The sequence below is a fragment of the Phascolarctos cinereus genome, unplaced genomic scaffold (genome assembly GCF_003287225.1).
Source record: "Phascolarctos cinereus isolate Bilbo 61053 unplaced genomic scaffold, phaCin_HiC Scaffold_4;HRSCAF=312, whole genome shotgun sequence".
Taxonomy (NCBI): Eukaryota; Metazoa; Chordata; class Mammalia; order Diprotodontia; family Phascolarctidae; genus Phascolarctos; species Phascolarctos cinereus.
This window is the reverse complement of record NW_027555847.1, coordinates 67,432,771-67,449,360: the sequence shown is the minus strand read 5'-3', so window position 1 is coordinate 67,449,360 and position 16,590 is coordinate 67,432,771. Positions and strand designations below refer to the sequence as shown.

At 40.1% G+C, this 16,590-nt stretch overlaps 1 protein-coding gene across 1 annotated transcript in view; it reads left to right on the top strand.

The window, feature by feature from the left end:
* LANCL2 (LanC like glutathione S-transferase 2) overlaps nucleotides 1-15,114 on the top strand; it is a 56,994-nt gene extending 41,880 nt beyond the window's left edge. Inside the window, exons 7-9 of the mRNA XM_020981281.2 lie at nucleotides 2,974-3,150; nucleotides 8,052-8,124; nucleotides 12,171-15,114. Of these exons, the coding sequence (XP_020836940.1) occupies nucleotides 2,974-3,150; nucleotides 8,052-8,124; nucleotides 12,171-12,286 (366 nt within the window). The 3' untranslated portion in view covers nucleotides 12,287-15,114. The remainder of the gene's footprint in view (nucleotides 1-2,973; nucleotides 3,151-8,051; nucleotides 8,125-12,170) is intronic.
* Nucleotides 15,115-16,590: the final 1,476 nt, after the last annotated feature.

The following is a 16,590-nucleotide window of genomic DNA, read 5'->3' as shown; positions in this document are numbered from 1 at the left end:
CAGCAAATGCAGCCCCAAGTCCAAGCCAGATACAAACAAGAAGGTAGAAATAAGCAGGACGCTTGGTTACTTTTGTTTTCAAACCAGTAGATTCACCTTTTGTTTGATGTTAGAATAAGCACTCAGCCGCACCCTTGCTGCATTAGGCTGCAGGAGCAGGAGTTAGGCTTGTAAGGGGATCATTGGGTGGGCGGATCGTGGGAAAGGGGGAGCAGTGAAGGGTTCAGTATTCCTAGCAGCATCAGGACACGGATGGTGACCTCAGGTTCCCCCAGCAGTGGTGGGGAGGTGAGTCTCTAGCCAAGACAGACATTCACGTAAGCGGCCTGTTCATAAGTCAGCCACCTTCTCTTACCTGTCAACAAATTAGACATGGTTCTGTCCAGTTTTTCTGGGCCAGAAATAAGAAAGGATGAATAAATGCTGAAATGTGCTTGTTTCCTCTAATTCTGAAGTTCTTAAACGCCCAGTTACTGGGAGCGTCTCTGCTCAGGAGATGATTTTTCAAAGCTTTTTTTTTTTCCATGAGCAAGTGAATGTTTTTTGTTGTTGCTGGGGAAACTAAAGGAGAGCTCACATTGGCTGGAGTCAGTTGCTGGCAGGATTTAGGGAGACTTCACAGCCTTGTCCTCGAATGTCACCCCAAGTTGGCAGCATGTTAGATATTCCAATCCTGAGGCTCTTGTGAATAAGCTGAAAATTTTGCTAACTCACCTAGTCTTTGGGGGAAGTGGTATTTATAGTTGTGAGATGTACTCATTTCTCAATCTGATTTTTGCCTTTTTTGTTGAAATACTTGGAATTATTTCTCACCTTTCCCTTTAGTTATGCCTAAAGAGAAATACTGCAGGTTAACATCTTTCCATTTGGAAGAACAAAAGATTCTTCTGTGCTCAGTGGCACACTGCATCTTGTGTTAATCAGGAGTCAGGGGACTAGGGAGGAGATTTTTATCAGCCATTTGGCATAATTGCCTATTATTTATGTTAAATGCTAATTTCAAAATAATGTTGACTTATTAGTGTTGCTGCTACTGCCCTTAGAGTAGTTAGCCTGTTTCTCTCGAGATGCAGATTGGTATTTCTGTCCTAAAGCCACCCTGATTGCAAGTCCTTAATATTTTTCTGAGATGCTACTAGCTGTTCTGCATTTCATTTTCTTACCTAACCTCATCTAAGACAAGATGGTTCTTTTCTCTTCTTTCTAACTCAGTTTCTATTACATTTATAAACAAGTTTAATTAACCCCAGAGTAAGTTAAATGTGTTTCTTCCTCCTAAAAAATGCCAACATATTTTGAAAAACATGTCAAAGGTCATTAAGGGTCTTTAGCATTTTATTCAGCCATAATGATTATACATTCAGAATGTGTACCAAAAGGACAACAAATTCATTAGACTGACTGACTGTTCAGTTGGCTGGGATTTGTAAGCATCTCTTTGTCATGAGGTTTTTCACTTGGTAGAATTTGTTATGACCACAGCATACCCTTCTCTTTTTAAGGAAGAAGGAAGTTTTTGTCCAGTCGTCCAGAACCTGTGCTAAGACAGGGCAGACCCCATCCCTGCAGCAGACTGATGGCAACAGCAGATTTTCTTGTCCACTGCCCTCCTCACCCCCTCCACCTCCTTGTCCCAGAAATCGGCTTTTATCAGCCATAGTTAGACCAGACCTTTGACTCCTGCCTCAGCTAAAGCTGAGGGAATTTGTCCTCTCTGACCCCCACCTCTGTTTGACACAGAAAACTTTAAGCTGAGAATCCGTGTCTACTTCCAGGGCCAGACTTCCTTGGGATTTTAGGATGTGTTCATCCAAAAGAATTCTCCCTCCCAGGTTACTGAGGCAAAGGATGCAGACTTTGATTTCAGAGTAGGAAGTAAAAGACAAAATGCAAATGTTAATAGTGACTGTGTAATGTAATGGACAGGACAGAAAATGGGGGGTCAGAATCCTGGAGTTCTCATCCCACTTCTGCTACTGTGTAGCTGTGGGACCCAGCTTTAGTTTTCTCATCTGTAAAATGAAGGCATTGGATTAGAAGGCCCCAGAGTTCCCCTGGAGCTCTAAAATTCTCTGATTTGCAGCAATATGTGGGCTGATACTAAATTGGACAAAATGGAATCAATCAGTCAACAGTTGTAAATGATGCATCAAAAAGGCGAGAATATGCTGAGATTAGAGGGCAGGAGAATATGGGGTGCCTGGTATTGGAGGGCTGGGAGGGGAGAAAAGAACTCCAGGAGCTAGAACGCCCACCCTTGCAGGAAGTTCCTGAGTCACAGTGTTGCCTTGGGCCAACCTTGGCTACTTTTGTCGTGTATGAACAAACACAAAAAATCTGTGCGACATGCGTATTTTTGTCCTTCTCTGCTGCGTCTGTGGATGCTTAGCAGAGCTGTGGCTGTCGAGCCATGCCATCCATGGCAACACATGATTTATGAAGTTCAGGAGTGGGTGGTGTTTTTTAATAAACACGGCCAACTTTCATTATGACAGATTTCTCCCCAGAGGATTCACTGTGTAGGTACCATTGTACTCCCATCAGCAAGGTAATGTTAATATGACCTGTCAGCCAGGACATCAAAGTAGCCCTCTTACATAAAATGGGAAATTATAATGGATTGCACAGAAGCATATTTGGTCCCATTCCAAACTATGTCGGGTAGTTAGGCTCTGACACTGGCATCTTTTCAGTTAGGCGATTCTGACAGATTTTTTTCCTTTTACTTTTATAGCCAAAATAAGACCTGAGAATGACTTTGAGAAAATCTCTTAAATGGCAGGAGTTGGGGGAGGAGGGAGATGCTGAGGTAGGAGACTGTAGGCAAGTTCTTGATGTTGCTGAATGCCATTTCAAATGCATCATGTTCACAGCATAACTCCTACATTTTTTTAGCTAGTCAAGAGAAACATTTTCTAAATCAGAATACAAAAAAATTCCTTTAAAATCTGTTTCTCTTTTTTAATTCTCCAGATCTTTAAGGAGGACAAATATTTGAAGGATGCTATGGAATGTAGTGATGTAATCTGGCAGAGAGGCTTACTACGGAAAGGATATGGAATCTGCCATGGGACAGCAGGAAATGGTTACTCCTTCTTATCCCTCTACCATCTTACTCAGGATAAAAAGTACCTCTACAGAGCCTGTAAGGTAAGGCTGCCTCACCCGGGTGTCATCTTTGCACCTCAGATTTCAGGAGAGCTCATAGAGGCTCCTTGTCCTTTTCTCACGTCCTTCACCCCCAGCCCCTTCCCGTTTTCTCCTGCCTTCCCTTACGGCTATTAATCATTCTCCCAGGCACCCAGGGCCGACAGCTCCCACAACCAGTTAGTCACCACGTTGGATCGCTTTTTCCACTGCTGTTTCTCTCGTCTCCATCTCCTCCTGCTGCCTCCATCACTAGGCACTCATTGCCTCCTCCTAAAATGTGTAAGGTCCTTCAGGGCAGGGACTGATTCCTTTCTGGCTGATCTTTAGTGCCTGGTTTATTGAATGAATGACTGTAGTGTTGTTGTTCAGGCGTTTTTAGTCGTGTCTAATTCTTTATGATCCTACTTGGGGTTTTCTTGGCAAAGATACTGGAGTGGTTTGCCATTTCCCTCTTACTAGTAAGTAAGCTAGTAAGTATCTGAGGCCACATTGAACTCTGGAGGAAGAGCCTTCCTGACTGCAGACTCAGCATTCTATCCACTGTGCCACCCAGCTACCCACTAATGATGGTAGTCATGCCCCTAACAGTGTCCCTGCCTCCAGGCTCCCCCATTTCCTCACATACTGTTCTTAGCTTCACAGGCAACGAGATTACTCTTCCAATAACACAGTTTTGATCATCTCCCTTCCCCTATTCAGAGGCCTGGAGTGGTTTCCCAATTTACATTTAAAAAAAAAAAAATCTCAGCTGTCATTCAAGACCCTCTGCAATTTGGCTTTGCCCTGCCTTTTCACTGTGATCTGCCACTACTGGCCTACACTTAGCTGACTTTCCAAAGCTCTTTGCCATTGTAGGGATGAGATTCAGATTGTCCACCTTGGTCCTCTTGGCCTACAATGCCTTTCTGTCTATCTTTCTTTGTTCCTTCCTTCCTTCCTTCCAAAATACTCTCTGCCTTTCAGACTCCATCACTGCAGTGTTACCATCACTGCAGACCCTTCTCTGTTCACCCCTCAGTCAGAAGAGATCATCTCCCCTCCCTCATCAGTCCTCTTTGCACTCCGTTTGAGGTTGCTTCTCATTCCCTCTCCTGTATTGTAGTGAGGTACTTAGTACAGCTTTGTGTCTCTCTCAGTGCCTAGTATAAGGTGTTATACATATTGGACATGCTATGCATAATTATTGAAAAGACCTACCAACAAAATATTCCTTTTCCTTTTCTGTCAAAAGTGATTTCTGTGAATTCTGCAAATTCAAAAAGGCCCAGGCTCCATTCGACAGCATCAACCAGACACTGCCACAGTGCAAGATAAACCAGTGCCGTGGCCTTCAGCCAAGCAAGAGCACATGGGGACGCAAAATCTTTCTTTATGAGAGCTTTGTCTCTGGGACTCACTCTTAATGCTCTTTTCTAGAAATGAAAGGAAGACCAGCTGGGCTGCTGCTGAGAGCCAGCACCCTGGGGTTTTCTCACTCAGCTCTGCTGCCGTGGCACTCCAGACGTATTTCATATTTTACTTCTCAGGTTCTTTATTAAGAAAATAAGTGCTGTATCTAAGAGTATGAAGAAGGCAAAGCTCTTTAACAGCACTGCATAGGCTTTCACTACAACTTGAGATACACCTTCAAGACGGTAGAAAAAACTCTTTGCAGTCCTGGTAGGCAGATGTCTCAGAACACTTAATAAGTTAGACTTGAAGGGCTGGTCTAAAAAGAAAACCATCTCCTTTTATCATTAACTTTATTGTGACAGAAATTATTTAAATTTTAGTTCTTAACATTTTTAAAAACAGTTAAGTGCTTATTATGTAAGTAAATGGTGCTTTCCTTTTAATTGGGGACCTGCCCATCCCCATTTGTGATGTTATATAGTAAAAATTTGTTTTTACAGAGTAAGGTGGGACTAAGGACATTTGCTAAAAATTGATTTTTTTTGGGGGGGGACCACTAGAAATTATTAATTTACTGTAATATTTTATTAAAAATATTCTACTATATTTAAATAATGATGGGATATTAAAATGTGACAGTCTACTCATTCTCTTTGCTTGTGAATTATAGTGAACCTGAATTCAATTTAAAAATTGCATATCTTGGTCATTCCTCTGGTTGTATCATTTAGTTTCCTAAAACTGATGTTTCCATTAAAATAGTAGTAAAAAAATCAAGAAAATAAATGACATAGTAGGAACCCAGTATTCTCTATTTCATTTCATTTCCTCAGTACTCCAATTCTAATTCCCCTTTCCTACCCCCTTTCTGACCCCATTCTACCAATTTTATATTTCAAGCCACAGAAGCTGCTGTTGGTGACTTGGACTTGGGGGAGGGGAATCACTTACTTGCCTAGAAGATTCACAGGCTTGAACATTAGAGCTAGAAGGGCCTTCAGAGGCCATCTAGGGCAACCAGATGAGGAAGCCATGGCCCAGGGAGGAGAAGCTATGTGCCCACGATTACAAATAGTAAGCATCAAAGATGTGACTTGAAGCCAAGTCTCTGACTCCAGAGCTGGTGTTCTTTCAAGGGCAAGCCCCATTTACAGGACTAGATTAGAGGCAAATAGTTTCCTGCTCTCCCCAGTTGCAGCACTGCACAATTCTCTTATGAAAACATTGTCATAAATGATAATATGGTTTTATAGTACTTTAATACAATGTGACTGTTACCCTATGGGTTAAATAGACGTTTATGTGTCTACCTAGGAATAAAACCATAATTTATAAACATTACTTCAATGGGAAAATGTCTTCCAAACAGTGTAGAAACTTTTGGAACACAGCCCACGAATAAGTCAGAGGCTCTTTGTGTTCTTACTGCCTCAGTTACTTCAGAAAGTTGAAACTTCTCTGTCTTAAAGTCTCTAAGGTCTCTTCTTTTGACATTTTTGAACTTTTGATTGGCTTTTGTCAAGAAGGCCATCTCCTCCCAGTTCAGTTCTGTGGGCGTGAGTACTCCCTGTGGCCAGGGCACCATTCCCATTACTGACCCCTGCCCTGCACCATTGCTTCCAGGCCTGCGTCCCTGCTTCCCTCCCATCTGCTAACCTTAATTCCCAGAAAATTGTGATGTTTTACACAGCAAACCCCTGTCCTCGTAGTCCCTGCAGTTCTGAGGCAGGTGTTTCTGGAATTTTACAACACTAAGATAGGTCATTTAAGTTCATTAAAAAAAAATTTTTTTTCAAAACCTCTATTGTCAGTAGTCGAAACCTCTGCTCCCATCAACTGCTTTTTCTTCCTCTGAACTCCCCTGCTGGCAATGTTAAGGCAAGGCTGTGTAATTCCATAAAGTACTTCTTCACTTACTGTTCCTAGCTTCTTAAGAGTTGACTCTGTTGTCAGTATGTGTGAAAAGGGTGAGGAAGAATGAACAGAATAGTTAGAAAAAACAATTTTAATTGATCTTTAAACCTGCAAGAGACCATGAAACAGCCCAAAGAGAAATGAAATACAATTAATGGACAGAATTATTGAGCTCAAGAATGTACTATAGCCACTGTAATATAAGTATAGTGTAACAGGTTCCAGTCCCTAGAAACGGATACTTAATGGTGGTTCATATTTCAGTGGAGCTATCTAGAAGATTTAATATGGTACTTTTTAAAAAAATTGTTTCCCTGCTTCTTTTTTTTTGTGCTTCTGATCATCTTATTTCATATATAGTTACTATGTTTCTCTTTTTTTAAACCTCCACATTCATAGTTATGAAGACTACGGTTTATTAACCATCACCAGTCTCAGTAAGAAAACGTAAATTATATCACATTTTAAAATGGATGATTTCCAGGAAGGATAAGACAAAAACACTTTAAGAAATCACTGAAAAAAAGCCTCTTGTTTTAAAGGCATTAAAGCCTAAATTACATCTTTTTATAGTTATTTTTAACTCTGTAACTTGATTTGGTCTCAGGATGTATGTATGCTAAGGCTTAACAGACCTGGAGATTAAGAGCTTCTCCCCCTCCCCAGGTGATTGCTTGCTATCGCACAATAAGAGCTCAGTTTCCTGTATCCCTAGCCCTCATTTCCTTATTAGTCAATTCAGATAATACGTGGATCCTAGAGGTCTACCGGTGAGGTGTAGGTTAGTGAGCTCTTTGTCAAAAACTATATAAGTGTGAGCCCTGAGTGGTTCTGGAGCTTGGACCAAATCAAGTATGTCACACTCCACATTCCAGCCACTGACTGTGGCTGCTTAGAGAACTGTGGGTTGATCGGGCCTGCCTACACAAATACACTGTTCCTGGATGGTGTTTCTTCTGTCTTTGAAAATGGCCATAAAGCTTTGTCACCTGTACTTCAACATAGCCACTCCATTCCTTTTGTACAGCAGACTCAAAATTCCTACCCTCCGTTATTTTTCCCCCTTAATATTTTTCCAATTACGTGTAAAGATAGTTTTCAACATTCACTTTTATAAGATTTTGACTTCCAGATTTTTTTTCTGCCTCCCCTTCCCACTTCCCAAGAAAGCAAGCAATCTGATATAGGCTGTAGGAGTACAATCATACTAAACATATTTCCACATTAGTCATGTTGTGAAAGAAGAATCAGAACAAAAGGGGAAAACCACAAGAAAGAAAAAACAAAACAAAAAGGGAGAAAATAGTATTCTTTGATCTTCATTGGGACTCCATAGTTCTTTCTCTGTATGTGGATAGCATTTTCCATCATGAGTCTTTTGGAATTGTCTTAGATCGTTGCGTTGCTGAGAAGAGCTAAGTCTATCAAAGTTGATTATCACACTATGTTACTGTTACTGTATGCAGTGTTCCGTTTCCTGCTCCTTCATTGAAGTTACTAGATGTTAGGCCATTGTATTGGCCTTTCCAACCAGTATTTTTGAATCCATCTCTTCTAGTATAACACGTTCCTTTTCCTTGTTGTTTCCCCTGCAGTTTGCAGAGTGGTGTTTAGATTATGGAGCACATGGGTGTCGTATTCCTGACAGACCCTACTCACTCTTTGAAGGTAAGGATTGCCAAGAGAAAAGGAGGTAACGTTTATGCTTTAAAATGTGAATAGGTGAGATCCATTACTTCTCTCTGAGAATGAGTAGTGTGGACATTTTTCTTGCATGAGTAAGAATGTTAAGAAATAAAGTAGTGACATAAATGAGTTTATTGCTGCAATTTGTGCCCAAGCATGTGAACTTAGCCGTTTCTTATAGCAAATTGCAGTTTCCCATTATTTTGTGAAATGTGTATACAGACATAAGTGTTATTTTATAGTTGAGGAAATAGGCCCTTCACTTTCCTGTGTGTTTTGGGGGTTTTTTTGGGTTTTTTTGGTGAGGCAGTTGGGGTTAAGTGACTTGCCTGGAGTCACACAGCTAGTGAGTATTATGTGTCTGAGGCTGGATTTGAACTCAGGTCCTCCTGACTCCAGGGCCAGTACTCTATCCACTGCACCACCTAGCTGCCCCACTTCCCTATGTTTCTTTCTCTTGGTTTCTCTTTCTGAAAGTGATAGACATATCACGACTTGGGCCACACACCACCTGGCCCCAGCCACTCTTCACAAGTTCATTGGATGTCATTCCAGTCCCTACATCTGCTCCTCCATTCCAGGACAGCAATACCCTGTGTCACCCCTAAAGTCTTTCCTTTCTTTCAGACTTCAGAGCTGAAAGGGACCTCAGAGGCCAGGCAGTCCAACCCTGTCACTTTGGGTGCTCAGGCACCACCTTGTACATGAAGCGTTTCTTACCCCAACTGCTTTGTTGTTAACTACCCTGTATTCATTCTCTTTACATTTGATCTGTGTGTGTTTGTTTATGTCCTTGTTTCCGCCATTAGAATTGAAGTTCCCTGAGAATAGGGTGTGTTTTGTTCCTCCTGTTTGTCTCCTCAGTAGGTAGCACGGTGCCTAGCACGTAACTCAATGGTCAATTGATAAGTGATCGAGGATAGTGACCAGAGCCCTGGGCAGTAAGATGGGACAGTCGTTATTGGTGTCTGAACTAACTGGAACCCCAAAGCAGTGTGGACAAAATTATTTTTTAAAACCAGACATAGTATACTTAAAAAGGGGAAAATTAAAGTAAAAGGGTTTTATGGTGAACATTTCACATTAGCTCTGTAGCATACTGCTTGTGTATGTGAATGGACATGAATTTTATTGGTCTTGTGCTCGTGTTGCAAAAACAAAAAGACAGCCCTGGTAATTACTGTTAGATCAGCTTGACATTAGGAGCGAGAAATGAAAAGATCATAAGACTGATGAAACAAATCATTAGATAACCAATTTACAACGACCTAAATCGGCAAGACATTAACAGGCCCCCTGCCTAGCTTCCTGGAGAGCAACTTGGAGTTGAATATGAATCAGCAATAGAATATTATTGCAGAAAAAAGACAACCATCATGTTACTAAACTCTTTCTTTGTGAGACTTCAGTTAGAGCAAGGAGTCCATTTTTTCAGGCACCAAATTTTTTAAAGAATATGAAAAAAAAAACTAGAGAAGGTCCAAAAGAGGGTAGCAAAGATAAACATGTGGGTAGAAAACCCACTTCCTATGAAGAACTGGAGTTGTTTAATTTGGATAAAGTGGAGTCTTAGTAATGACTTGATCATTTTCTGTATGTATATGAAGGTGAGGGGAAATTGACATAAGATTTTGAAAGAGCTTGAAAATCTTAATTAAAACAGTGGACCTGTATGCATCCTAGATCAGAGCATTGGACATGGAATTAGAGAACCTGGCTTCACATCCACATTCTGACACTTCTTACCTTGTAACCTTGGTTGAGTCACTTAACATCTGTGGGTTTCATTTGCCTTATCCATAAAATGAGGAAGTTGGGCTATATATGACCTATCAGGTCCCTTCCAGGTCTAAATCTGTGATTTTGTTGCCTCCTTCTTCTGCCAAGGGAGTGAATTTTAATGATTATTTGAAGTCTCTGTCAAAGATGGTATTTAGTAAGGAAATCATTCCATTTGAACAAGAATTTATTAAACATGAATGTCCTCGAATGTGCCTAAAGTTTGTGACCCATTTCTTCCTTGAAATGTTCTCTGATTAGCTATTTAGGCAAAGCCTAGAGCTTTCTAGTAAGTAAGTGGAATTGCCATAAGGCTTCATATGATTAGGAGGAAATAGTGTGCTACTAACAACAACAATAACAGCAGCAGAATAGCATTTATAGAGCTCCTGTTATGTGCCAGGCGCTGGGCTGAGTGCTTTACAAATATCCTGTAAGGTAAATGCTGTTATTACCCTCATTTTACAGTTGAGGAAACTGAGGCAAACAGGTTAAGTGATTTGCCCCAGAGTCACACAGCTATTAAGTATCTTGACTCCAGACCTAGTATCAGGCCACCTAGCTGCCTCTAAATGTAACTCTGCCTCTATCTGATAAATTTAGTATATTTTTCCCCCTTTTGATTGGGAAACTTGAATGTGTGCCATCCTAGTCAATCACCTGAGCGCGAATGAGTTCTTGCTGTGCAGAAAGCTGGCGAAGAATTAATGGGGCTACTTGGACACATGGTTTGTTTGGCACAGAGGAACTGGCTGCCTGTAATGATTGACTCTCTTGCAAAAGTTTATTTATCATCTCAGTTCAGTGGATCTAACATGTTCCAGGCCTCTTCAAGCCTTAAAAGGATAGAAAGTGCAGTTCGGAAACATGTTTACTTAGAATAAGATAATAAAATCCATAGCTGGTTGAATTTTTGCATTTGGGGAAAGTTTTGCATTTTGCTCCCTGAAAATTACAACAATGGGACCTTCAGAATAATTCTGACCCTCTACCTTAACTCATGAATCCCATTTACAGTGTCCCTGGTAAATGTTCTTCCAGCCTTTGCTTCAGTAACTCCGGTAAAAGGGAGCTTGGTATCAGAGGAGGGCACCGATTTCATCTTTTTAGAGCTCCCTTCGTTAGGAGGCTCTTCCTCATAATGAGCGAAAATATACCTGGCTATGAATTCTACCATTGGTCTTAGTTTGGTGCTGGAGGCAGGAAATTAGACCAAATCTTTGTGACCAGGAACAAGTCATTTAAACCCTCTCTGAGCTCAAGTTTTCTCATCTGTATTAAAATGAAGATACATCAGTGCCTATAGTAGCTACCACATGGTATTGTTGTGAAGACCAAATGAGATAAGTAAAGCTCTTTGTACAGGAAAAGCACTAGAGAAATGTCAGCTAACCATTGTTCTCATTTCTGTTTTCTTCCCAGAATTCTGTAGTTACTAGAGAGCCCTCCTTTGTTGTACAAATATCACCTGTCCCCAATTCAATCCAATTCAGCAAGTTTTTATTAAGTGTGCCAGGTAATGGTGCTGAGCTCTGGTAAACAAAGCCAGAAATAGAACTGCTCCTGCCCCTAAGGAGCTTGCATTCTCATGGGGGAAATATAAAATGTATACAAAGTAAATAGACACAAGGGGGAGGCAGGGGTGTGGAGACCATTGCCAGCTGAAGAGCCTCATCTTACAGCTTTAAGATTCAAGTTAAAGACATTGTCATTCTTCAAATGGAGACAGCATGTGTAATTGTATGTTAAATTACATCCTCATTAGAGCCTAGACATTATTTCTGCTTTGAAAAACATGCTCTGAAGGAAAAAAAGATGAATACTCACTTTGAAGAATTAGATTTTAAATTTTATTTTTTTATCCATTCTGCCACTCTCATTAATTTTATTAAGCCATTTAATCCATTCACATTTTTTCCTTCTGTTTATTTCTTTTGTATTTAATCTCTTTCTCAACATCATTTGACCCTCCTCTTTTCCTGTCCAATTAAAATGTGTTTCCTCTTACTTTAAGAATTTTTTATCCTAGCACTGCCTTTCAAAATATTTCCTTTTCTTTGTTCCCTTCATTTATCTTTATTCTGAGTGGTGCTCTCCATTTTATAGGCTACACTTATTAAATTTTAGTTTTATGTTTATTTTTAAGTGCTTGAGATTCATGAATTTTAAAGAATGTGCTTTGAGGTTGTGTTTTAGAAGGTGTCATAGCACCTTTTCTTGCAAAGAGAATAATATTTTGTGTATTACAGGTATGGGCGGCACTATTCACTTTCTGTCAGATATCCTGGTTCCAGAGACATCCCGCTTTCCGGCATTTGAACTTGGCCCTCCACAAAGGGAAAAAAAGGTAGAAAGAGACAGCTGAACACATCCCTTTGTCTCAAAAGCAACACAACTGTTTAGTGCCTGAGACAGAACCGACTTTGGATCTTAAAGAAGTCAGCATCCACCCTTGCCCCTTTATCCAAAGGACCATGAAAAGCATGAGCGAAGGAAGCCACCACATTGGTGTTTTGTTGCAGCACTACTGTCAGTTGTGTGAAATATGAATTCCTTAAATTCATTTGCCATTCTTCCCTTCAGGCTCTTTCTGGTGTTTGCATGTTTCTTGGTGTTGTCCGTAGGTGTGAGTTTGTTGTTCTGTTCGGAGACAGAGCTGTTCAGTTTGTGTGAATCCCAATCCTGCCTTCGCATGAGTGTTAATAGCAGCAACACACACAGCATCTCTAGTGAATAAAGTGGCACTTCTTCCCTCTTTACGTCAAAGGAAAATGGCAAATGCAGTGTGAAGTCCATTTAGCTTAGAATCTTGGAACTATATGAATATGGTGACTGTACTTCCTTCCTCCTTCCCCCTTCCTCATGTTTTCTGTGGGCACGTTTCATTTGAACAGTATTTTCTCCTGGCTATCGTGAGAGAAAGGCACCTCCAAGAATTTAAAATTAGCACGAGTAGGTAGAGGGTGGGCCGTAGTGAAGAGTTCTTGGAAACTGCTCATAAAACAGTTGAGAATTTCCCATGTGTGCACTTATGTCTCTGCATTCTTAGTAATTCCTTGGACTAAGTTGTGGCTGTCCCCACCCCCCATAACCCCTAGTGACATGCCTCAGTTTTTAGTAGAGAGTTCACATGCCTTTGATGCAGTTCTCAAAGGTTATTTGTAGTAGTAACAGTGATCCTAGTTCCCAAGGCCCTCTTCAGTTAAATCAGATGTATGGTGTGTAAGGCAGTATCTTACGCTGAGCCTGACCAGAACATCGGTATAGTTAGTACCGACATCTGATTGTCAGTAATTCAGGAACAGGAACATGTACAGAAAATAGGCATTATTAAAGCAGGCTATACTTGAGCCTCAAGAATTAATGAATTTCATAACCTGTTATAATGATGAGAGCGGTGAATGGAATTTCACTTGAGTATTCAAAGGAAAACATTAATTAAACCATCGTGGTGACCCTGTAATTAAAATGTTTCAGAAACAATAATCCATTTGTAGACTTACAATGAAAAGTATTTGATGAAGTTTTGAGTGCTCTCATTTCATGAGCTATTTTAATATAGGAGTATGACTCTGTTTATTCACATACAGACCTAATTCTCTATGATTTTTCTATAATACAGATGTAGATTATTTTGACAGTATCATTGCCTTTATATTACCAGTTGAAAATGGAGGCACTATTATTTTTTTTAATCTGCTACTAATTTGGCTAACATATCTTAATTCCACTTGGTAATTTCCATTTCCCATCCATTGGATACCCATTCTAGATCCTCACAGATAATACAAAGAAATCACGTAACCTTGATAACATTTGCCAAGGCAGAATGTTCTGGGTTTTTAAAGAACAATATAATTTTTTGGTGATCAGCCACACCATTATCAGGAACCACCTATACAAGTGCTTACTTCCCTAGTTATGAATTTTCTTTTTGTAAATGGAAAATAACCTACATTTCAGTTTCAATTTAATTTCCTTTCATGTACTGTTACTGAAGAATTCCTGAGCCCTGTTAATATGAATCACAAGCCACAATTGTAATTGCTGAATAGATAGACCTCAGTTCACAAATCAATTTATTAAATTTGTAGAAATCCACAGAGATGAAAGATGCCCCATAACTTTCAAATTATCATTCTTTCTTCTTGCCATTGCAGTATTTTTTCTAAGTCATTGACTTTTTTTTTTTAACGATATACCAAAGTACAGTCTGATCAGGATTCAGACTAATAATTTGCTGTCATGAATGATGTAAGAGGAGTTGTTTTGCAAAACAAAATACATCATGTAGAATCTCATCCAGTTCACCACAGAATACCAGCCCATCAGTGGCCACAAATTGCAGGGTTTGCTGGTGATCTCCTACCACCCATATGACCTTTTCTGTGCCCAGTTTCATCAATAGTAATAGCTGGGATCTGAATAGAAGACCAACCATCTTTAGAATGACCTTTCTGTCCTCTTAGTGGACCAGTGAGAAAGGGGCAAATAGAATGAATCACTTTAGGTGCACCCAAAATGAGATCCTTGCCAAGATGAAGAGACACTCCCCTAAAGATGTTATTTATGATAGAGATCTCCAGACTAGCACCGAAGGTTCAGTCTAACTGGATTTCCTTGTATTTAGGCTTGTTCATTTCCATTTATGTTTGAAAAATCAGGGGCTAACCTGATGGGGTAGAATAATTATGTCTATTTCAAGTTAACAAAAATATTTGCTGAATGAATGACTGTCCCCAAAGAGCTGATGTGGAAAACAAGTTATCAACCTAGGAAAATTAATATGCTTTCAGGGTTTCGTTTGGGAAGGAGGGGGGAGGGAAGCTGCCAACATTCACACTCCTACATAGTAAAGTGGTGAGTAGTTGCATTGTTTTTTTCATTCACTCCCAGTTCCCTGTGTCTTCTAACATGGCTATTTTTCAGAACTTGCCACACATTAATTGAAAGCGAAGTAGGCAGGTCATTTAAAGAATTAAATTTAGTAGTTAGTGATGGGAGTGTGTACTGACTCCTAAAATTTCAGCATCTCCATTTCATTGGTGAGGATATGGCTTTTCTGGGGTTCACAGCTGTGTAACACCAATGCTTTAAATGCATTATACTGTTTGAAAATGAGGAAAAACTGTGATGTCTACTAAAGTTCCAGGGGTCACTTGGTTTCATTAGTAAAAATATTTTTTGTGTGTGGTGATGGCTTGAGGTTTCTTTATTTCTTGCATTTTTTTTTTGAAGAATTATATTACTGAATAGTTTTAAAAATTTTTCTGAAGACTCGATTCATTTTTCAATCCACTTCAACAAGAAGGGTGCCTACAAGGTGCCAGGCCAAGATGTGGTGATTTAGGGAAGGTCATGGAGAACTTTGGGTAGTTGGAGAACATCCTAGAGCTAAATCTTGAAGGGTGGGTAGGATTGGATAGGGAGAAGAGAAAGCCAAGCCATTCAGAGCAGTGGGTAAGTATGGCAGAGCAATAGGAAATAAGTTGAGGTAGAATGAGGTCAAATCATGGAAGGTCTGGAAAGTTAGGTTGAAAAGTTCTGACGATAGCAGACACTATTATAACTCCTTATTTACTAACTGAACAACCAGCATTTATATCAGCATTTTAAAGCTGACAGAGTACTTTACACACATTCTCTCATTTGAGTGGCTCAGCAACCTCTCCAGTTGCTACTGTAGGTATTATTTTCTCCATTGACAGGTGAGGACACAGTCTCAGATTAAGTGATTTGCCTGTGGTCATATAGTTAGTATCAGGTGTAGGTGGCCGAACCTAGCACTACTCATTGCACCACATAATAGGAAATGGGAGACCATTATAAATTTTTCAGGGCTTAAGGGATGGATGAGGGGGGAGGGGTAGAAGAAGAAGATCTGGAGGAAGCATTTGGGACAGACTGGAGAGAGAACCTGGAACCAGAGAGAATCAGCTAGAAAACTAGTGCAGTAATCTAGAATGAGTCAGTAAGGGCCAGAGCCAGTGGGAGTAGAGGAAGAGACAAATAAAAGATGGTTTGAAAACATTTTTTCTCCCTTGTCTAATTTTCTCTCTTTTCAAGTTTCCCTGGGTAATTTATCACTCTTAAGCAGTAGAGCCCTACAGGCAAAACTCTACAATATTAAAATAATGTTTTATTGGCAAGACAGAAGGGATATTAGGCTTTTCTTAGCAGCTGAATGCATCCAGCAGCTTTGTCAGAAAATCATTAGACCTTTGCTTCACCTGACACAGGCACGTCCATCCTCTTAGTGCATTTGGCCCTGGCATTTAATTGGGAAAGAAAAGATTCTGGCAGGAAAGCAAGGAAGGAAGCCTTGGGACCATAGGTGGGAAAACTAATTAGGTGGCCAAGATATGAATGAGGCAGGTGTGGTCCAAAGACTGCTCACCACCTGCATATTGGCTTCATGCCCAAAAGTCTGGTCTGGTTCAGGGCAGTGGAATCTAAACTATATCTGGGACTTTCCCTTATAGGTAAGAGAAAGGAATGAAGTCAACTAGAGAAAATACCTTAGTTGCTTCTTTTTGTTACAAAATGTACCTGTGTTTAAATTTATGATTTTTTAATGCAGCTCCAATATCATTGGGAGAAGGAGAATGAATGAATGAAAAAGCATCAAGTACTTAATATTTGCCAGTCACTACTAACCACTGGTACGCA